Source organism: Hemitrygon akajei, chromosome 18 (assembly GCF_048418815.1).
Source record: "Hemitrygon akajei chromosome 18, sHemAka1.3, whole genome shotgun sequence".
Taxonomy (NCBI): Eukaryota; Metazoa; Chordata; class Chondrichthyes; order Myliobatiformes; family Dasyatidae; genus Hemitrygon; species Hemitrygon akajei.
The window spans coordinates 68,991,303-69,015,589 of record NC_133141.1 but is presented as its reverse complement, the minus strand read 5'-3'; the positions used below and the strand labels follow the sequence as shown (position 1 = coordinate 69,015,589).

Here is a 24,287-nt window from a genome sequence, read left to right as displayed (position 1 = left end):
AATAAATAAATTTTATCGATGACTTCTGTTCCTTACGTTAGTTGTTTAGGTATTAATAAGAGAGTGGATGCATTCCTTCATTCTCATGAGGTCATCACCCACCAGGGTCTGATGGGTGACCTATCAGAGAGGATTTCATTGGCTTCGAGCAGACATGTCCAGGATCAGGAATGTCTAAGTTGGGACAGACCGAGTGCTAGTTGGGAAGACAGCCAACATGGACATTGTGTCCACCTCACCTACCCAGAGGGTGTCTTCAGTGGATACGACTAGTCTGATGGCTGCTCTGAGGTCTGAGAACAGTGCAACTCCTTGAATGGAAGAAGTGGCCCCTTAGAAGACAGACAAAAATGAATCTCACAGCTTGGTGAACACAATGGAGAAATGGCTTGGGGAGACCCTCTGCACCAAGAGATGCCAACAAGTGCCAGAAAAACCAACCTCCAACTCTGCCATGATCCTGTCCTCCTCATCCTCGTCATCTCGAATGGCTGAGGCCGCGATCGGCGGCGGAGTTGATGGAGGTCTCGCCTCCGACATGGTTCTACGGAGCTTGACGTGTGGTCTCTGTGTGTCAGTCTCGTCGGAGTCGGCCTTCTGATAAGCGGAGAAAGGAAGAGCCTTTACCAACGTAACTGCCCCCTACCACTCAAGTCAACCGCAGCCCTGCCTTTAATTAAGGACCCCCACGGCCCTTAATCCAAGGCCATGTCCTGTTCTCAGGGATGAGGTACAGGAGCTGAAATACCCACACCCAACAATTCAGGAACAGATTTCTGAATGGCCCATGAACACTACCTCACTATTCTTCTTTTGCACTATTTATTGTAACTTAGAATAATTTTTATGTCTTGCACTGTACTGCTGCTACAAAATAACCTCTAAATAAATCAATCAATTGAATTTCACAACATACGCCACTGATAATAAACCTGATTCTGATTCTGAATGTACATATAGAACAGTACAGGCCTTTGGCCTATTATGTGCTGACCTTTTAAACTTCTCTAAGATTAATCTAACTCTTCCTTCTTACATCACCCTCCATTTTTCTTTCATCCATGTGCCTATCTAAGAGTCTTTTAAATGTCCTTAACATATCTGCCTCTACCATCACCCTTGGCAGCACATTCCACACAAAAAAACGTACCTTAGACATCTCCCCTATACTTCCCTCCAAATTACTTTAAAATTATGCCCTCTTGTCTTTAGCCATTTCCAACCTCTAGTTATAGCTCCTGAAAGGCTTTACTGGAGTGATGATTACGCCATGAGTTCTGAGGTTCTGATTGGCCACTAAGGAAATACAAACTGCTTCATTGATTTGGATTTGAAGGATTGTCTTGTACTTTGGCTGTACATCCCTCAGTCTCAATGATGGTTTCTGTTCATGTTTTCTCCTTTTTCTGTGCCAGGTGAAGGACACCTTGACAGGATATTCTTAATTGGTTACATCACAGCCTGCTATGGTAACATCAATGCCCAGGAATGGAAAAGCCTACAGAAAGTAGTGGATACAGCCACAGGCAAATCCCTCCCCACCACTGAGTACACTTACATGGGGCCACTATCCATCATCAAGGACTCCCACCATCCAGGCTACAGTCTCTTCTCACTACTGTCATCGGGCAGGAGCCTCAGGTCCCTCACCACCGAGTTCAGCAGGTTGAGGAACAATTATTACCCTACAACTATCAGGCTCCTGAACCAGAGTGGATAACTTCATTCACCTCAACACTGAACTGATTCAAGGACTCTTCACAACTCATGTTCTCAGTATTATTTTTATTTGCACAGTTTGCCTATTGCACATTGGCTGTTTGTAGGCGTTGGTCTGTTTATGTACTGCCCTATTAGGTCTATGCTTGCTTCACGGTGAAACCTACTCACTGGGGGAGTGTTAAACATCAGTGTGACAGAGTCTGTTCACCTGCTAAACTGTTCATCCACCATCAAGGAAAGGTGCCAGAAAAGGACCATCATGAAAGATCCCACCCACCCTGCTCATGGACTGGTTGTCCCACTCCCATTAGGGACAAGGCTACGTAGCATCCACGCCAGGACCACCAGACCCCACCACTAACCCACTCCTCCACACCCCCCACCATCACTACTTTATCATTTCCTGTCAGAGTCACCTTGTGTACAGACACTCCTGTGCCCAGTGTCACTTTAAGGACATACAATCAATCTATGTCCATAAGCTATCGCATGTATTTATATTTATTGTGTTTTTTTGTGCTGCATTGGATCCAGAGTAACAATTATTTCATTTTCCTTTACACTGGAAATGACATTAAACAATCTTGAATCTCATCCTCACATTCTGCTCCACCCGAAACCTCGACCATCCCTCTCTTCACAGATGATGCCTGACCTGCTGAGTTCCTCCAGCAGTTTGATTGTAAAACCTACCCAGTACCCATAGTTTAAATCCAGTTACACAAAAACTTCATTTAAGATTCAAGATTGCTTAACATAATTTCCAGTGTAAAGGAGAATGAAATAGTGTTACTCTGGATCTGTTGCAGCACAAAAAAAACAATAATAAAAACACAATAAGTATAAAGACATACGATAGCTTATGGACACATTGATTGTATGTCCATAAAGTGACGCTAGGCACAGGAGTGTCTGTACGTAAGGTGACTCTGAGAGGAAATGATAAAGTAGTGGTTGTTGGGGGTGTGGAGGGGTGGGTTAGTGGGTGGAGGTGTTGATCAGCCTCACTGCTTGGGAAAGTAACCGTTATTGAGTCCGGTGGTTCTGGCGTGGATGCTATCGTGCCTCCTCCCTGATGGGAATGGGACAAACCGTCCGTGTATGGGATACTTCATGATATTGCAGCCTTTTTCCAACACCTTCCTGTATAATAAACACAAGACATTCTGCAGATGCTGGAAATTCAAAGCAAACTACAGAAAATGCTGACGTAACTCAGCAAGTCAATGGTATTCATGACGGAAATACCAAAAGATACTGACAGATTCAGTGGGGGAACATTCTTTCTCAGACTGTGGTTAGAACATGAAACTCACTCCCATAAGGGGAATTTGGAGATTATCAAGAGGGAACTAGACAAGTGTCTGAGGGATAAACGATGGACATAGAGAGACTGAGATAAGGGGGTAGAAAGACTGAGATGGGGAGACTGAGATAAGGGGGTAGAAAGATTGAGATGGGGAGATTTACACCACCATTGCACCTTCTGTAACTTTAGGATGTTTTACAACCAATAAGCAACCTTGGATCTGTTGCTACAGTCATCATTGTAAAGGGATAAACAAATGAACAGGGTGGCCAGCTAATTGGGTTACATCGAGCATTACAGCACAGGAACAGGCCCTTCGATCCACAATGCTGTGCTGAAACTTTAAATTAATAATCAAATGCCCAACCAAACTAATCCTTTCTGTCTCCATACAGGATGTATGGAATGATCTGTCTGGATGGCAAAAGCCTTTCACTGTCACTTGGTGCATGTGTTATTAGTAAATCAATTACCTTGAGTGTGGCTTCTTTTTTGTTCGTGACGATCACCTCTCCGGTGCGGCCCGTGGTCAGTCCGTGGGACGAGGGGAAACTGCGGCGCGGCGGAGGTGGAGGTGGTGACTTGGAGGGTTTTTCAGTCCTGTACTTGTGGACCGTCAGCTCCTCTGTGAAACAACACAGCCCATTAATCACACCTACGTCTCCTCACCATAAACACTAGAGATTCTGCAGTCACTGGAAATCTCGCGCAACAAACACACACTCAAAATGCTGGAGAAAATACTGTAGGTGATAGAAATCTGTAATAAAGACAGAAAATACTGGAAACCCTCGGCAGGTTGGGCAGCGTAGTAGCATAGCGATTAGCGCAGTGTGTCCCAACCATTTTTAGCCCAATGCCTCCCTAAAGCACCTTCATACTTGCCATCGCCCCTCTAAAGCACCTTCATATTTGCCAATGCCCCTCTTAGGCACAATACACTTTCTGACGCTCCCATAGTGTAAAAACATTGTCTACCATATGTTAATGAGAAAAATGATTCTGCTTTATATTTTTATTTGGTTTTAAATCCAGTTTACATGGCACCTGTGCATTATACAGCACTTTCGCTATCAACATGATGCTTGAGCTTGATGGTTTTTCAAAAGAGTTAAAGTATCTGGTCAAATGTGACAGCAAAAGCCTTAAGTCCTCACGCGTAACAATATCCAAGTGGTTTCTGTTTTTTTGTGAGGATGTGGTTCACTGCACTGAAGCCTCTTTCAACAAGGTAGGAGGATGGAAATGCAATGAAGAGCAGTTTGGCTCTTCACCAAAGACCAGGAAACTTCGTATGACAGTGTACCACATACCACACAAGCCGACATTTTAGAAAAGCATTTTTACTTCTTCATCATTCTGAATTTTGATAATTTCTTCTTGCAAGCTCCCTTCCTGTTCTTCCATCTTGCAAAGAAATGGGCTAATTACCCAGCCTGGAATGTCCAGATTGTTCAAATCCTTGAATTGATTCTGGAAATTCTTCTTCAGAGAGTGCAGGTGTAAGCAGTACTCTTGCAAATCACTGTCTGTGAAAGGGAAACTTTCCACACAGGGAAACTGTGAGAACATTCTCCTCCAATGTTTTGCTTATGTACAGTCGGCCTTCCTTATCCGCGGGTTCTGCACACGCGAATTCAACCAACCGCGGATCCGGAAAACCCGGAAGTTCTCTCTCCAGCACTCGTTGTTTGAGCATTGTTTGCCTCGCGTCTTGTGTACAGACTTTATTTTCTTGTCATTATTTCCTAAACAATACATTTACATAGCATTTACATTGTATTAGGTATTATAAGCAATCTAGAGATGATTTAAAGGATACGGGAGGATGTGCGTAGGTTATATGCAAATACTACGCCATTTTATATATGGGACTTGAGCATCTGCATTTTTTGGTATACGCGGGGGGGGGGGGGGGGGGGGGTGTCCCGGAACCAAGAGGGCTGAATGTATTTCCAAATTTCTGATAAAAGTGGGCACTGCACTTTCTCCCTGAATTAAACTGAAATTCTCACCCTGCATTCATATTTAGAATGTTAATTTTGTCATACAGATTGGTTATGTATGCCACATCTCCACGTGGAAGTTCAATCTTGTTTCCCAAGGTCTTGTTGACTTTGAGCAAAAACTCAATGACTGTGTCAAGATGATCAATGAAACATTTTAAGCAGCAGCCTTTTGAAAGCCAATGCACTTCAGTGTGAAGAAACAAGCATTCAAAGTCTTCATCATTATCTTGCCATAACTGGCGAAATATTCTGCTATTTGATGGATGAGCTTTAATTTTGTTGATGGCAGATACTACAAGAGTCATGCATGAAAAGAGTCACTGGCTGAGGTCTTTGGCTGCGAGATGTTGATGATGAATTACACAATGGATTGCAAAACAGACTTGGAATTTCTTTTTTCATAAATGCCACTAAACCAGCATGGCGACCTGTCATATACGGTGCTCCATCTGTTGCACAAGAAATCGTGTTCCTAATCAGAATACTTTTATCCTCAATAAACATTTTGAGCTCATCATAGATTGATATTTGTTGATATTTGTTCTTAACTTTTTACAAAAGAGAACCTCTTCATAAACTTTTCCATTTTTGATATACCGTACATACGCCATTAGCAATGCCTCGTTGCCTCACAAAGATGACTCATCCAGATGTATCCCAAATTTTTGTAGCTCTGTGCATATTTGATACTCAATGTCTTCACTCATTTTGTCAATAAGACAAGATACAGAGTTATTACTCAGAGGAATTGATTAAAAATGTTTCTGAGAGCAGTGGTGAGCGTTTCTGATACAGCAGGCATTATTCATCTTTCACCAACTGTATGAGATTTTCCACACTTTGCTATCATTTTGGAAATGTTACAAGACGCAATGAGACCACTATCAAGGTCATTTTTAACTTTCCTGGCAAATGACTCGAGCATGCAACACTTTTCAAAGGCTTCTTTCATCTTCTGGAATTGAGTAATACCATTAAGTAGCCCTTCCAGAGTGTCTTTTATGGAAATGTTCCTGCAATCTTGATGGTTTCATGGCTTCACTAGACAGTACAGTATTGAAAATAAGACAAATGTGACGTTGCTGATCTGATAGGAACGGAATAAAACCATACTCCAGGTACGTAACGTTGTATTGGCGCAGTTTTTGTAGTTTCTGTTTCTGAGCAGGATTAGAATTCAAGGCTTCACTGCCTTCAGACTCATAAAGATCGCACCGTATGTATTTATTCATCATTAATGGGGCAAACTTAAAATAAAAAATTAACACAAACTGGGAATGCCTTCTGGATGTTACTGACCCCCCAAAAATCTTGAACATCCCCTACAACTCCTTTTTTCACTAATGCCCCTTTAGGACATGTAACTGCCCCCTTGGGGGAGCAGTATCACCCTTGTTGGGAATCACTGGGTTAGTGTAAAACTCTTACAACACCAGCGATCAGTCTATTTATTTATTGAGATACCGCACAGAATAGGCCCTTCTGGCCCTTGGAGCCACACCACCCAGCGACCCCCAATTTAATCCTAGCCTAATATACAATGACCAATTAACTTACCAACCGGTACGTCTTTGGACTGTGGGAGGAAACCGGAGCACCTGGAGGAAATCCACATGGTCATGGGGAGATCATACAAACTCTTCACAGGCAGCAGTGGGAATTGAACCCAGGTCGCTGGTACTGTAAAGCATCGTGCTAACCACTACGCTACCGTGCCACCCCAGGGTTCAATTCCTGCTGCTGTTTGCAAGGAGTTTGTGCGTTCGCCCCACAACTGTGTGGATCTCCTCCAGTTTTCTCCCATGTTCCAATGACATGAGCTTGCAGGTTAATTGGTCACATGGGTGTAATTGGACAGCATGGGCTAATTACCCTCGACTTAAGAAATTCCTCCTCATCTCTATTCTAAAGGGACATCCCTCTATACTGAGGCTGTGCTCTCTGGTTGTTGACTCCCCACTATAGGAAACAGCTTCTTCATATCCACTTTGTATAAACCCTTCCCGTTCTTGGGTGGAGCTCAGAGTGTACAGAGTGAGACCTAATCAGTGATTTGGAAAGTTCTGGAAGGCCCACAATGGCGGCTTTACGTTTGTGCGATTCTGACGCATGTACCTGAGTGCCGTCGGCCATTGGCCTCTGCCTTGGCGACCGTTTTCTGGGCGTGTTGCGGCTTTGCTTGTTTCTGGTCTGCCGCGGCAGCTACTTTCGGTTTGCTGGCGAAGCCGAGGTCGGGGATGGCCTTCATCAACTCGGCCTGGGTCTCCTCCAGCAGCCGGTTAATATCCCTGTTACTGAAGGAAGGCAGGCTGCCGCGTTTCTCATCCCAGTCCCGCTCGGCCGCCTGGAGACAGGAAGGGCAGCAAATCAACATCCAGGAATTCCACAGTGTTCCCAGCAGAGCCAGCTCCCGGATACACATGGGAGAGGAGGAACACCCCTCTCGTCTCCAATCCAGAGGGAGGGCAGAGACGGATGAGAAGGAAGGAGAGGGAAAAGGGAAGGGAAGGAGACAGGTGGGAAAGAGACAAGGGACGAGGGAGGAAGGTGAGGGGTAGGAGAGGGTGGTGAGGGGGGAGGAAGGGGGAGTCTTCATCTCAGGTTCTCGATATTTATTACTTATTTATTATTTTTTCTCTTTTATATTTGCGCAGTTTGCTGTATTTTACACATTGGCTGTTTGTCCGTCCTGTTGCGTACAATCTTTCATTGATTCTATTGTGTTTCTTGCATTTACTGTGAATGCCCGCAAGAAAATGAATTGCAGGTTTATATGTTGACATACTTCATTTGTACTTTGACACCCCTCACCCTGTAAACCCATGCCCTCTAGTTTTAGATCCTCCTACCCTGGGAAAGCAGGGATATGATGGGAGGAGGGGGATGCGTGGAGGCAGTGGAGGGGGTGAGATTTGGGGAAAGGGCAGGGGGTGGGAGCAGAAAGGAGAGATGGAGGGGGGCAGGGCAGAGGGAGGAGTGGGAGTGAGGAGGGTGCAAGAAGAGTGGGTGGGGGGAGAGGAGGGGAAAGGGGAGAGGAAGGAGGGAGGGATGGGATGAGAGGGTAGAGGAGAGTTGGAGGGGAGGGGGCAAGGGAAGTGGAAACAGAGAGGGTACTATGAGAGTGGGGAGGAGGAGGAGAAGGAGATAGAGAGGACAGGAGAGGGGGCAGAGGGAAAGGAGGTACTGCACATATCATGCAAGCCCTGGGTAGAGAGGGAGGTGAGGACCCTTCTGGAGGAGCTTCTTGCCCCTCCGAGGACAACGTGCCAAACCGCAACAATGTCCCTCACCAGACAGGAGACCAACGTGAAGTCCCAGACCAAGGTGCCCCACTGATATATCCTCCAACACGGAGTTGTTTAAGTTTCAACATTTTACCTCCACAGAGACGGTTCGATCAGAGTTCCTCTTGCCCGGAGCGGGGACCTCTTCCGCTGAGCTGTTCTGCCCAGTTGCTCCCTGTGGATTCTGGGAAGGAGCAGCATGAGCTGGGGAATTCTGGGAGAACTGGGCTAAGCTGGGATCATGGTTCTGCCAGCTCTTTACTAAGGGAGGGCTGGTGGGAATTTCAAATTCCAAGCTCCTGGAGTGAGAATCTGTGCTTGTGTGCTTCGGTGACTGGGCAGTGGTTTCTTCAGCTTTCATCAACACCTCAGTTGGCTGTCTGTGGAATAAATCCAAACGCAGCATAAATTCCAGTTCCCCACACAATGATTTCAATTACCTTTCTCCTCCTAAATATAAAAACAGACTTTGTTTAACATTTTAACTTGCTCCCTCTTCCCAGCCTGTCATTCCTGAGGTGGTCTTAAGGAAGTACTGGACTGTTAGATTTAGAGTGCTCAATTTCCCCTTAAAAATATCACCCTCATCCTTAATCTATGACCTCTAGTTCTAGTCTGACCCAATCTCAGGGGGAAAGCCTGCTTGCATTTACCCTGTCTACACCCTTCATAATTTTGTGTACCTCAATCAAATCTCCCCTCATTCTCCTATGTTACAGAGGATTTCCTATTAAATCGTTCCTTATAACTCAAGTCCTCAAAGTCCTAGCATCGTCCTTGTAAATCTTTTCCCTACTCTTTCAATCTTGTAGGTAAGTGACAAGAACTGCAGACAATACTCCAAATTTGTCCTCAGCAACATCTTGTACAACTCCAACATAACATCCCAACTTGTGAACTTGATAGTAGCACAGAAAATGCTAGAGGAACTCAACAAGTCAGGACTGAAGAAGGGTCTGGGCCCAAAATGACAACTGTTTATTCCTCTCCATAGATGCTGCCTGACCTACTGAGTTCCTCCAGCAATACTCTGGATTTCCGGCATCTGCAGAATCTCGTGTCCTATACTCAATACTTTGATTTATGAAGGCCAACTGACGAAAGATCTCTTTATAACCCTATCTACCTAAGATGCCACTTTCAAGGAATTATTGATTGGTATTCCCAGATCCCTCTGTTCTACCACTCCTTTTGCTGTATCCACTCAATCCTTGACCTGATCTGTGGTCACATTGAGATCGAGTATTCCTGTATAATTCAATGGCAGTCTTCTTAAACAAAGTAGCATAATGTCTGGAGCTGAGACAGCATAAAAATAAAATTAAAGCCACCCTATCACAAATATTTTCTGTTTACCTTGATTAATTGTGAGATTAAAAAGCTTCTTTGGTAGCGACTGTAGATTTCCAATTCAAATTTATTATCAAAATACGTATTCCATAAACAATCTTGAGATTCATCTTCTTTCAGACACCCGTAAAACAAAGAAATACAGAATCCACATAAAACACACACAACTGATAAACATATAATGTGCAAAAGATGAGAAACTGTGCAAATATTGTTTGAAAAAGTATCCATATACGGAGAACAAGAGCTGCAGAGTCCCAGAAAGTGAGTCTACAGTCACTTCAGCGCTGAGGTGAGTGAAGCCAGTCCAGGAGCCTCCTAGTTGTCCTCGACTGTTAGACATGTTTCAGCTGAGTTGATAAACTGAGAGCCCCTGTCTACCTCTTAGTACTATACACAGTGGGCGCACAAATGCAGCAAATATTAAGAAACCTGTGCATATTTCCCTTTTCTGATACATTAGACATTTAAAAACCTTTTAGATAGGATGACAGAAAAATGGAGGGCTACACAGGACGGAAGGGTTAGATTGATCTTCAAATAGGTTGGTTGGCACAATGCATTGGCTGAAGGGCCTGTACTGTGCTGTAATGTTCTATGTTCTACGTTCTGACACAGCTCTCAGCAAGAGGCCAAAAATATTGAAATACTGCTGTTTCCATCATCAAGGACCCCCACCATCCAGTCCATGTTCTCTTCACACTGCTGCCATTGGGAAGGAGGTACAGAAGCCTTAGGTTCCACACCACTAGATTCAGGAATAGTTAATAACCTTCAACCATCAGGCTCCTGAACCGGCATGGATAACTGCAATCACCTCAACGCTGAACTGATTCCACAACCTATAGACGCTACAATTTATGTTCTCAATATTATTTATTACTTGCAAGGTTTGTCTTCTTTTGCACATTGGTTGTTTGCCCATCTTTATTTTTGTGTGCTTATTGTGTTTCTTTGTATTTACGATGAATGCCCGCAAGAAAATGAATCTCAGGGTAGTATATAGTGACATTTATGTACTTTGATGATAAATTAAGCTTGAACTTTGAACTTCGTCTGGAGAAATATTCTGCAAATAAATTGGCTGCCAATTAAGAACCAAGACATGCCCTCTTCTCATTACTAACTTCAGAGACGAGGTACGAGATGCTGAAGACATACACTTAATGTTTTAAGAACCGTTTCTTCCCCTCCACCATCAGATATTTGAACAGACTATTTGTTGCTCTCTTTATTTATGTATTATAGTAATTTACAGTTATGTATTGCATTGTACTGCTGCACAAAACAACAAATCTCAGGACATTTGTCAATGATATTAAACCTGAGTCTGATTCTGCCGACTCTCCCACATTATGTGGTGACCACATATTAAGAGTATTTCATTGTAAAACTCCGGGTTGTGTCAGGTGTTATATCAATGCAGGCCTTTCTTTCTTTATACATACGGTAACTGTAAATGCAACAAACACACATCAAAGCAAACAAAGCTAATTAACTTGAGGATTCATACTGGGGTTTCATTCACCAAGGTTTCAACTAAAACTATGTGCGTAAATAAACAAACCGAGAACAATCAGCAGTCGGGGGAAGAAAGGGGTTGTCTGGAACTGAAAAGGGAAAAGTCCCAGAGACAAACAGGAGACAGTTGGAATGTCTGGGGAGGCAGGGAAGAGGCAGACAAGAATCTCCAGGGTGAAAATGGCCGTAGTTACCTGCCAAACCGTCTTGGGTAGACCTCCCCGAGATGGGCTGAAGCAGAAGGCGAGCAACTGGATAACAAAAGAGAAAGACAGCACACAAGTCACCAAAGGTGAGTTCCTAAAACAGAACTCTGTTTATAGTGACCACATCTGGAAGCAGGGAATGCTGCTCGCTTAGGGTCCCAACAGCAAGGCGGAATAGCCCAGAACAAGACCACGTTACACAAAGAATGAAATCAGAGGGGGCTAGAAATCTGAAATAATAAACAGAAAATGCTGGAAATACTCAGCAAGTCTTGCAGAATCTGAGATCTGTGGAGGGAGAAAGAGGGTTATTTTTAATTCATTCATGAATTGTAGGCACCTTGAAAATGTATTTATTGCCCATTGCTGAATGCCTTTGGGAAGGTGTGGTGAGCTGCCATCTTGAACTCCAGCAGTCTTTCTGGTGAAGGTGCTCCCACCACTGGCATTGTTGGGACAGACAGGATTTAGAGTGGGTGGCAAGGTCGTGTAGCAATTAGCTTAATGCTTTACAGAGCCAGCAATCAGAAGACTGTGATTCAATTCCCGCTGCTATCGTGAAGGAGTTCTTCCCGTGATCATGTGAGCTTCTTCTGGGTGTTCCAGTTGCCTCCCACAATGCAAAGGTTAGGGTTAGCAAGTTGTGGGCATGCTACATTGGCATAGGAAGCGTGGAGACACTTGTGGGGTACATCCTCAGAGAGTGTTGGCCATTGACACAACGATGCAGTTCATTGTATGTTTCGATGTACATGTGACAAATTAATTTTATCTTTATTTTTACCTAGACCACTGCTCCTACTAAGCTGCAAGGATGCGTGGCCACACTGTTCCCACGCAGCTGGGACTTTCTTTTATATAACGTTAATATGAAGTGCTGCATAGTTTTCAGGCCAGGTAAAGATTTCTCACTCAGAACAATTGTTGGTCCACACAGCTGTAAAGAAAAAAACAGGGAACTATCTAATAAAAATCTAGGTCCAACAATGATGAAGGAAGAGAGGTACATTTGCATGTCAGTCTGGAGTCTGATGAGAAGATCTCAAGAGTCCAGCGTTCCCATTCACCTTGGACATCATGCTGTTCCAGGTCAGTAGATCCGAGGTCTGTGTAAGTAGAAGGCTGGTGAGTCAGCGACATTGGAGTTCGAGTTTGGGGTTCCGCTATCAGCTAGTCCGGCAGTTGATACCAAAGTTTGAATCCCGAAGGCCAAAGCCTGGGGACTGAAGGCTGGAGGCCTGTCCTGGAATTGGAGGACTGTCCTTGTGCGAGGGTGGTTGAGAAGGAGGAAAGGGGCTTGTTTTGCTGATGTTGTTTAGTTACCTGTTGTGTTCTGCGTTGTTCTGCTGAACACTGTGGACATGCTGTGTTGGCAGCAAAATGTGTGGCAACACTCGTGGGCTGCTCCCAGCACATCCTTAGGTGTGTCAGTTATTACTGCAAACGATGCACTTCACTGTATGGTTCGATGTACGTGTGATAAATATATAAATCTCACTCTGAGTACTTGTCACGTTCATGGAAAGGTTCTGGGGAGGTGTGACATGAGCTAGTCACAGGACATCCTACCTCTGATTTGCTCTTGTATCGGTGAGATTGGTGCAGCCTAGCTGCTGCCAGACACTCACACGTGGGACATGGTCATTCCCGGGCAGGCATGAAGTGCCAGACCCAACAATAACTTCTATCCCTGTTACCAGACTCCTGGACAAACATCTCAAGTACTCCTGGGCATCAACATCTCTGAAGATCTATCCTGGGCCCAACATGTTGATGCAATCATGAAGACGGTATGCCAGTAGCTATATTTCATAAGGAGTTTGAGGAGATTTTGTATGTCACCAGACTCTAGCAAATTTCTACAAATGTACTTTGGTCAGAATTCTAACGGCATCTGGTATGTGGGGGTAGAGGGGCCACCGCACAGGGTCGGAAAAAGCTACAGAGGGTTATTGCCTTAGCCTGCTCTGTCGTGGGCACTAGCCTCACCACCACCGAGGGCATCTTCAAAAGGAGGCATCAATCACTAAGGACCCTCCCCACCCAGGACGTGCCCACTTCTCACTGTTACCATCAGGGAGGAGGTACAGAAACCTGAAGACACACACTCAACATTTTAGGAACAGCTTCTTCCCCTCAACATCATATTTCTGAATGGACAATTAACACATGAATATTACCTCACATTTTACTCTCTTTTTGCACAAATTATTTATTTGCTTATTTTTCTTATTGTAACTTATAGTAATTATTTACACCTTGCACTGTACTGCTGCCACAAAACAACAAATTTGATGAGCTATATCAGTAATAATAGACCTGATTCACAATCTGATTCTTGATTCCCCACCTCTACCTACTCTGAATGGTTGGCCATCTAATGCACTCCATGGTGCAGGGAACTGAATCACTGCCCAACGGATCACTCTCCATTCAGTCAAACTCTGATCAGTAATGTGCAGAAGGATTCAAGGACAAGTGTCTCAGTCATGATACTCCCATGGCAACCTGAGGTTTAGTCAACCCCATTTTACCCACAGGTGAGTAGAACAAAGGACTAATGGTGGCATGGTAGTGTAGTGGTTAGCACAATTGCTTTACAGCGCCAGCAATCACCCATTAGGGTTCAATCCCCACTGCTGTCTGTAAGAGGTTTGCACATTCTCCTTGTGACTGCGTGTTTCCTCCAGGTGCTCTGGTTTCCTCCCACGTTCCAAACACATATGGTTAAGGTTAGTAAGTTGTAGGCATGCTATGTTGGCACCAGAAGCATCTCCCAGCACAATCCTCGCCGATTTGATTTGTCGCGAACAACACACTTCACTTTATGTTTTGATGTGTAGTACTGTGCCAATCTCTTAGGCATATACAGTGGCATGTAAAAGTTTGGGCATCCCAGTCAAAATTTCTGTTACTGTGAATAACTAAGTGAGTAAGAGGTGACCTGATTTCCAAAAGGCATAAAGTTAAAGATGACACATTTCTTTAATATTTTAAGCAAGATTACTTTTTTCTCTTCATCTTTTACAGTTTCAAAATAACAAAAAAAGAAAAAGGGCCCGAAGCAAAAGTTTGGGCACCCTGCATGGTCAGTACTTAGTAACACCCCCTTTGGCAAGTATCACAGCTTGTATCTGTAGCCAGCTAAGAATCTTTCAGTTCTTGTTTGGGGGATTTTTGCCCATTCTTCCTTGCAAAAGGCTTCTAGTTCTGTGAGATTCTTGGGCCGTCTTGCATGCACTGCTCTTTTGAGGTCTACCCACAGGTTTTCGATGATGTTTAGGTCGGGGGACTGTGAGGGCCATGGCAAAACCTTCAGCTTGTGCCTCTTGAGGTAGTCCATTGTGGATTTTGAGGTGTGTTTAGGATTATTATCCTGTTGTAGAAGCCATCCTCTTTTCATCTTCAGCTTTTTTACAGACGGTGTGATGTTTCTTCCAGAATTTGCTGGTATTTAATTCAATTCATTCTTCCCTCTACCAGTGAAATGTTCCCCGTGCCACTGGCTGCAACACAAGCCCAAAGAGTGATCGATCCACCCCCATGCTTAACAGTTGGAGAGGTGTTCTTTTCATGAAATTCTGCACCTTTTTTCCTCCACACATACCTTTGCCCATTGCAGCCAGAAAGTTCTATTTTAACTTCATCAGTCCACAGGACTTGTTTCCAAAAAGCATCAGGCTTGTTTAGGTGTTCCTTTCAACTTCTTGGCCACAATGAGCAAGGGTATGTTTGGAGAAAAAAGGGTGCAGAATTTCATGAATTTCACAGATTTTCATCGAAAATCTGGGGATAGACCTCAACACCAGCTCCATAGCAAAGAAAGCCCAGCAGCGTCTCTACTTTCTGTGAAGGCTGAGGAAAGTCCATCTCCCACCCCCATCACATTCTACAGGGGTTGTATTGAGAGCATCCTGAGCAGCTGCATCACTGCCTGGTTCGGAAATTGCACCATCTCGGATCACAAGACCCTGCAGCGGATAGTGAGGTCAGCTGAGAAGATCATCGGAGTCTCTCTTCCCGCCATTAAGGACATTTACACTACACGCTGCATCTGCAAAGCAAACAGCATTATGAAGGACCCCGTGCACCCCTCATACAATCTCTTCTACCTCCTGCCGTCTGGGAAAAGGCACCGAAGCATTCAGGCTCTCACGACCAGACTATGTAACAGTTTCTTCCCCCAAGCCATCAGACTCCTCAATACTCAGAGTCTGGACTGACACCAACTTACTGCCCTCTACTGTGCCTATTGTCTTGTTTATTATTTATTGTAATGCCTGCACTGTTTTGTGCACTTTATGCAGTCCTGGGTAGGTCTGTAGTCTAGTGTAGTTTTTTTCTGTGTTGTTTTTTGTACTGTGTCATGTAACACCATGGTCCTGAAAAAACGTTGTCTCAGTTTTACTATGTACTGTACCAGCAGTTATGGTTGAAATGACAATAAAAAAGTGACTTGAGTTGAAAAGAGCAGTGCATGTAAGATGGCCCAATAATCTCACAGAACTAGAAGCCTTTTGCAAGGAAGAATGGGTGAAAATCCCCCCAAGCAAGAATTGAAAGACTCTTAGCTGGCTACAGGAAGCGTTTTCTAGCTGTGATACTTGCCAAAGGGGGTGTTACTAAGTACTGACCATGCAGGGTGCCCAAACCCTTGCTTTGGGCCCTTTTCCTTTTTTTGTTATTTTGAAACTATAAAAGATGGAAATGAAAAAGTAATCTTGCTTAAAATATTAAAGAAATGTGTCATCTTTAACTTTATGCCTTTTGGAAATCAGGTCATCTTTTACTCCCTTAGCTATTCACAGTAACAGAAATCTTGACTGGGGTGCCCAAACTTTTGCACGCCACTGTAGGTGGTGCCTAAGACTTTTGCCCATAACTGTAGTAATTTTACACACTGCACTGTACTGCTGCTGCAAAAAACAAATTTCATGACATGTGTGAGTGATGATAAACCCGATTCTGATCTGGGTCTCTAATGTGGACTGAGAGTGGGAAAGGGGAAGGGAGCGGGGAGGGAGTGGAAAGCACCAGAGAGACATTCTGTAATGATCAACAAACCAATTGTTTGGAATCAAATGGCCTAGGCTGGTGTCTCAGGGTTGGGTGTGTCTGCACCCGTGTCAGCACTTCCCCCCACCCCATCCCTGGCACTCCTTCTCTCCCCCCTGTCCCACACCCCTCCCATGGTACTCCATCCTCACCATTCCCAACATCCTTTGCTCCCGCCAGATTTACAAACTCATCTCTGCTCCACATCGACAAATACAGTACTGTGCTAAAGTCTAGGGCATATATAGAGCTAGGGTGCCTAAGACTTTTGCACAGTACTGTACATGTAACAAATAAAGCTAATCTTAAATCTTAAATGTATAACGTCCAGTTTGAATACAATTCTAGGCTCAAATATTCCAGGGGTAGTTAGTAAACACCACACTGGAAACAAAGCATCAATACCATAGACTTCAAAGTGGCACAGCACCATTAGAAACATAGAAACTTAGAATAGTACAGCACATTACAGGCCCTTCGGCCCACAATGTTGTGCCGACCCTCAAACTCTGCTTCCCATATAACCCCCCCCCCCACCTTAAATTCCTCCATATACCTGTCTAGTAGTCTCTTAAACTTCACTAGTGTATCTGCCTCCACCACTGACTCAGGCAGTGCATTCCACGCACCAACCACTCTCTGAGTGAAAAACCTTCCTCTAATATCCCCCTTGAACTTCCCTCCCCTTACCTTAAAGCCATGTCCTCTTGTACTGAGCAGTGGTGCCCTGGGGAAGAGGCGCTGGCTGTCCACTCTGTCTATTCCTCTTAATATCTTGTACACCTCTATCATGTCTCCTCTCATCCTCCTTCTCTCCAAAGAGTAAAGCCCTAGCTCCCTTAATCTCTGATCATAATCCATACTCTCTAAACCAGGCAGCATCCTGGTAAATCTCCTCTGTACCCTTTCCAATGCTTCCACATCCTTCCTATCGTGAGGCGACCAGAACTGGACACAGTACTCCAAGTGTGGCCTAACTAGAGTTTTATAGAGCTGCATCATTACATCGTGTCTCTTAAACTCTATCCCTCTACTTATGAAAGTTAACACCCCATAAGCTTTCTTAACTACCCTATCTACCTGTGAGGCAACTTTCAGGGATCTGTGGACATGTACCCCCAGATCCCTCTGCTCCTCCACAATACCAAGTATCCTGCCATTTACTTTGTACTCTGCCTTGGAGTTTGTCCTTCCAAAGTGTACCACCTCACACTTCTCCGGGTTGAACTCCATCTGCCACTTCTCAGCCCACTTCTGCATCCTATCAATGTCTCTCTGCAACCTTTGACAATCCTCTACACTATCTACAACACCACCAACCTTTGTGTCATCTGCAAACTTGCCAACCCACCCTTCTACCCCCACATCCAGCTCGTTAATAAAAATCACGAAAAGTAGAGGTTCCAGAACAGATCCTTGTGGGACACCACTAGTCACAACCCTCCAATCCAAATGTACTCCCTCCACCACGACCCTCTGCCTTCTGCAGGCAAGCCAATTCTGAATCCACCTGGCCAAACTTCCCTGGATCCCATGCCTTCTGACTTTCTGAATAAGCCTTACCATGTGGAACCTTGTCAAATGCCTTACTAAAATCCATGTAGATCACATCCACTGCACTACCCTCATCTATATGCCTGGTCACCTCCTCAAAGAACTCTATCAGGCTTGTTAGACACGATCTGCCCTTCACAAAGCCATGCTGACTGTCCCTGATCAGACCATGATTCTCTAAATGCCCATAGATCCTATCTCTAAGAATCTTTTCCAACAGCTTTCCCACCACAGTCGTAAGGCTCACTGGTCTATAATTACCTGGACTATCAGGATCTCCCAGTGGCTACTCATTTTAATTCCACTTCCCATTCTAATATGTCCATCCATGGCCTCCTCCACTATTGTGAAAAGGTCACACTTAGGTTTGAAGAACAACACCTTATATTCCGTTTGGGTAGCCTCCAACCTGAAGGCATGAAAAGCGATTTCTCAAACTTCTGGTCATGGACCCCTTTCACCATTTCCCCTTTTCCCTCTCTCACCTTAACTCCTTGCCTGTCCATCGCCTCCCTCTGGTGCTCCTCCCCCCTTGTTCTTTCTTCCATGGCCTTCTGTCTCTTTCACCAATCAACTTCCTAGCTCTTTACTTTATCCCTCCCCCTCCAGGTTTCACCCGTCACCTTGTGTTTCTCTCTCCCCTCCCCCCACCTTTCAAATCCACTCCTCAGCTTTTTTTTCTCCAGTCCTGCCAGTGTTTCGGCCCGAAACATCAACTGTACTTTCCCCAAGCTATCAGACTCCTCAATACCCAGAGACTGGACTGACACCAACTTACTGCCTTCTACTGTGCCTATTGTCTTGTTTATTATTTATTGTAATGCCTGCACTGTTTTGTGCACTTTATGCAGTCCTGGGTAGGTCTGTAGTCTAGAGTAGTTTTTTATGTTGTTTTTACGTAGTTCAGTGTAGTTTTTGTACTGTTTCACGTAGCACTATGGTCCTGAAAAATGTCTCGTTTTTACTGTGTATTGTACCAGCAGTTATGGTCGAAATGACAATAAAAAATTACTTGACCTGACTTATTAGACCATAAGATATAGGAGCAGAATTAGGCTATTTGGCCATCGAGTCTTCTCTGCCATTTCATCATGGCTGATCCATTTCCTTCACAGCCCCAATTTCTTGCCTTCTCCTCATATCCCTACACGCCCTGACCAATCAAGAATCTATAAACCTCTGCCTTAAATATACCCAGTGACCTGACCTCCACAGCCACCATGTTACCAGGTCGCACTGACACACCACAGCAAATTCCTAACACATGTAAACGTATATGGCGAATAAAGTTGATCCTTCACCCTTACCACACTAGCAAGTCATAAGGGTGGGACAGCTTGAGTAGGATATATTAATGAGAGGATGTTTCCTGCTGAACCAGAGGTAATGACCAGAATGCCAGCTCGTCGCATGCCACCATTGATATGTTGATATACTTAGCCGAGGAATTTCCTCATGACTTTATCAGTCGTTATATGGAACGATCAGTATGGATGGTGAGCAAACAAAGATTCTTGGTACACATAATGGCAATGAACCACTTACTTTCTAAGTGTGGCCAGGGCGTCAGTGATGGTCTTGCAGCGTTTCAGCAGAACGTCCAGTCTGTGAGGCTCCTCCTTCAGGAACTTCACCGCCTCCACCTCCACACGCAAGATCACCCGCATCTTACTCTGAAGACTCGGGAACTGGGCTGGGGGCGGGGGGGGGGGGGGAACAGAAATCAAATCAGTTGCCAACACAGATCATCCTGCCCAACCCCGCATTCCCAGGGCCTACACGTTAACGCTAGCATCAGGCTTGGGGTGGAGGGGATCAGGACGAAGGTGGAGGAGAGAGGGAGCCAGAGGGCGAGATGGAGAGGGAGTGCAAGTGAAAGCGAGAGAGAAAGAGAGGGATCACGAGAAGACAGGGAGAGAGAGAGGAAGAGAGAGCTTGAAAAAAATGAGAGAAAGATAAGCTGATAAAAATGTTTAGAAATGAGAGAGAATGGGGTGGAAATGCAGAGCAGAGTGTAGAGAGAAGGAGAGAGAGAATGGGGATGGTTCAGCAGAAAACAGAGTGGGGGGTAAAAAAAAGAGCAAAGGGTAGCTAGTGAGGAAAGGGGAGGGAGGAAAAGGATGAGACAGAGCGAGAGAGATGAAGACACAGAGGGTCTAGACAAGGAGGGGCAATAGGGTATACATATAAACTAGACAATTATCAGAAGTCCAACATCAAGTTTGTGGATTAACATGTAACAATAAGTGCTGCACAATGTAATACACAATCTAGAGTCATGGAAAGGGGTACGGAAATCTGCACTGAAAACTAATCACTTCAAGGAGTTATTTACAACATGGAGGATACATGGGACAGCACAGTATTGTAGTGGTTAGTGTAACTGCTGTCTGAAAAAGAGTTTGTACGTTCTCTTCATGACCATGTGGGTTTCCTCCAGGTGCTCCGGTTTCCTCCCACAGTCCAAAGTTGTACGGGTCAGTATGTTAATTGGTCACATGGGCGTAACTGGGCATGAGCTTGTTGAGCCAGAAGGGCCTGTTACCGCACTGTATCTTTAAATAAAAAAATATAAACAAAACCCTTTCTTGTGTTTGTTGAAGAGCAGAGATACAGAGCCAGGTGCTGGACCAGAGAGCTGAGTGCAAGGTGAAAGGTGGAGTGGGATATGGGTGCTTGGTTCAGCCGAGGGAAGGGAGTCACTTTAGGGTGTGGGGTTTGGTCTATGAAGCCACTGCAGAACTGGTAATGTTAAAGGTACAAATTCCAGATCATGGGGCGAAATAGGGACTAGCAAATAATAAGACTAACACACACAAAATGTTTGAGGAACTCAGCAGGTCAGGCAGCTTCTACAGAGAGGATTAAACAACTGATGTTTTGGGCCAAGGCTCTTCATCAGGCAGATACATTAGGGATATTTAAGAAACTTTTATTAATTTAACCATTTATTGAGATAAAGCATGGAGAAGGTCTTTCTGGCCCTTCGAGCTGTGCTGCCCAGCAATCTAGAGATTTAACCCCAGCCTAATCACAGGACAATATACAATGATTAATTAACCTACCAACCGGTATGTCTTTGGACCATGGGAGGAAACCCGAGCACCAAGTCATGGGGAGAACATAATTAATAAACTGAGATTAAAATAAATCTGTCAAATCATCATAAAATAATAAATCAGCCATGATAGAACTACGGAGCAGATGTGATGGGCTGAATGGTCAAATATCACATCCATTTCACTAGAGAGGATCTGGTATCTCTACCCAATCTTTTCCATTTCTCACTCTAAGCCTCAATAACGTGGCTGACTCTCTGAAGTGAACCATCAAACCAAGGGCAAGGTGTTGCACTTCAGTAGGCCCAACCAGGGTAAGTGTTACACCGCGGACGGTAGGACACTGAAGACAAAGGGATCTGGGAATACAGGAACCATATATTCTGGGGGCAATAAATACCAGCCTTGTCTATGATGCCAGCATTCCCCCAAAAATGAATTAAAAACATTTGGATTACCAAATGATGTTTCTGATCCAGTTTCACAATTATTCCAAGTTCAATTGCTGAAGCAACCAATATTAGACCATAAGATATAGGAGCAAGTCTGCTCTGTTGAATTATTATCCCTCACCCCATTCACCTGCCTTCTCTCCATAACCTTTGATGCCCTGGCTAATTAAGAACCTATCAAGCTTCGTTTTAAATATGCCCAATGGCTTGCATCTGTGGCAGTGAATTACTCAGATTCACAGTCAGCTCCATCATGGATGGGCACTAGCCTCACCAGAATCCAGGACAACTTCAAGAAGAGATGCCTCAAACAGGTGTTCATCACTAAGGACCCCCATCACTCAGGACATGACCTCTTCTCATTGCTATCATCGGGGAGGGGGTACAGGAGCTTGAAGACCCACACTCAATGATTCAGGAATAGATTCTTCCCCACTGCCATCAGATTTCTGAATGGGGAATGAACACTACATATTTTCTCTTTTTGCACTATTTATCTAACTTTTTAATATATATACTTCTTACTGTAATTTACTACTTTTATTACTTTGGATTGCAATGTACTGCTGCCACATTCAACAAATTTCACAGCACATGCCAGTGATATTAAACCTGATTCTGATTCTAGTCCTCTGCCTAAAGAAATTCCTCTTCATCTCTGTTCTAAATGGACGCCCCTCTATCCTGAGGCTGTGTCCTCTGGACTCAGACTCCCCCAATAAAGGAAACATCCTCTCCACATCCAATCTATCTCGGCCTTTCGATATTTGGTAGGTTATAATGATATTGTGGCAACTTGGGCAGTTTGGTAGTAGCTGTTAGCAGAACAATTAACAGCGGCAATGATCAGGGTTCAGTAACTGAGACTCCACTGCCCTTTGCGTGGAGAATTTCTTCCCCCTCCTTATCTCTGTCCTGGAAGGTTTACGCTGTACTTTGAAACTGATTATGTGATCTGGAACATCTGGAAAAATGGGCTGAAAGATGCAGATGGAATTTAATGCAGACAAGGGCAAGGTGCTGCACTTCAGTAGGACCAACGAGGGTGGGTCTTACACTGAAGAGTGTGGTAGAACAAAGGCATCTGGGAATAGAAGATCCATAATTCATTGAAAGTGGCATCACAGGTAGATAGGGTCGTAAAGAAAGCTTTTGGCACATTGGCCTTCATAAATCAATGTACTGAGTACAGGAGATGGGATGTTATGTTGAAGTTGTATAAGACGTTGGTGAGGCCTAATTTGGAGTATTGTGTGCAGTTTTGGTCACCTACCTACAGGAAAGCTGTATATAAGTTTGAAAGAGTATAGAGAAAAGTTACAAGGATGTTGCTGGGTCTGGAGGATGTGAATTATATGGAAAGATTGAATAGGCTTGGACTTTGTTCCTTGGAACTTAGAAGACTGAGAGGAGATTTGATAGAATGTACACAATTATGAGGGGGATAGATAGGGCAAATGCAAGCAGGCTTTTCCCACTGAGGTTGGGTGGAACTACAACTAGAGGTCATGAGTTAAGGGTGAAAGGTGAAAGGTTCAAGGGGATCATGAGGAGAAACGTCTTCACTCAGAGGGTGGTGTGAACGTGGAATGAGCGCCAGCGTAAGTGGTGGACGTGAAGCTTGGATAGGCACGTGGATGGTAGGGGTATGAAGATCTATGGTCTAGGTGCAGGTAGATGGGAGTAGGTAGTTTAAATAGTGCAGCATGGACTAGATGGACCGAAGGGCCTGTTTCTGTGCCGTACTTTCCTATGACACTAGCTCTGACACCTGCCCATCTACACTGCCAACCCAAGTATATATTTTGAACATTTTAATGGGGTCTCCCCTCAGACTTCAATACCTCTATCTGACTAATTGGTGACCGAAGGGCGGTTAGTGCAATACTTTACAGCACCAGCAGTCAAGTTAAAACCACTGATAATTGCCATATTGGGGATACAACAGGTTAACGCTAATGATAGCTTTTGTTGAAAACTGAGTAGGTTGACCAGAATAGGACAACACAGCAGTGTAATGCTTTACAGAACCAACAACTGAGGTTCAGTTCCCGTAAGGAGTTTGTTCATTCTCTCTGTGACCGCGTGGGCTTCCTCTGGGTCCTCCAGTTTCCTCCCTCGTTCTCAGGACTTATAGGTTAGGGTTAGTATATTGTGGGTATGCTATGTTGGTGCTGGAATCATGGGGACATGCGGGCTGTCCCCAGCACATCCTCAGACCATGTTGGTCGTTGACACAAAGTGACACATTTCACTGTATGTATCAATGTACATGTGACAAATAAAGCTAATCTTTAAGATCTTTGATAAAACAAACATAGAAAATATGGGGAAAACTCTGGAAAGAGAAATAGCGAGCATTTTAGATTGAGGAATCTTTGGTTTCTGCCTTTCCACAGATACTGCCTGATCTACTGAGAGTTTTACCAGTATTTTTTTTTGTTTCAGTTTTGCTGCACTGCAGATAACTTTGATTTTTGTTCACTATATTTGGAAAAATTAATTTTGGGTCACTAAGGGTCTGAAAGATGTGATGTAAGTACCAAGTTAGAGGGTAAAACTGAACTGAACAATGTCAACTCTTTCATCAGGATACAAAGAGCATTTCTAATAAAACAGTGAAATTAATGGAAGATAAAAGTTAATGGGTTTGATCTACAGCCATTTCTTTGACCAAGATTGTAAAATCAATATAAATAGTAAAAAGATTTTGCAGATGCTGGAAATCCAGTGCAACACACTGGGTGGTTGGGGGGAGGGGGGGGG

General features: G+C 44.2%; 1 protein-coding gene across 8 annotated transcripts in view; it reads right to left on the bottom strand.

Annotated features, from left to right (window-relative positions):
* Positions 1 to 24,287, bottom strand: part of srcin1a (SRC kinase signaling inhibitor 1a) — a 616,941-nt gene that overhangs the window by 64,031 nt on the left and 528,623 nt on the right. For all 8 annotated transcript variants that reach the window (XM_073071787.1, XM_073071788.1, XM_073071783.1 and 5 more), the window contains 6 exons: positions 19,556 to 19,703; positions 11,390 to 11,446; positions 8,419 to 8,704; positions 7,156 to 7,384; positions 3,505 to 3,656; positions 442 to 597 (listed from right to left, as the gene is read on the bottom strand). In XM_073071787.1, the coding sequence (XP_072927888.1) occupies positions 442 to 597; positions 3,505 to 3,656; positions 7,156 to 7,384; positions 8,419 to 8,704; positions 11,390 to 11,446; positions 19,556 to 19,703 (1,028 nt within the window). The remainder of the gene's footprint in view (positions 1 to 441; positions 598 to 3,504; positions 3,657 to 7,155; positions 7,385 to 8,418; positions 8,705 to 11,389; positions 11,447 to 19,555; positions 19,704 to 24,287) is intronic.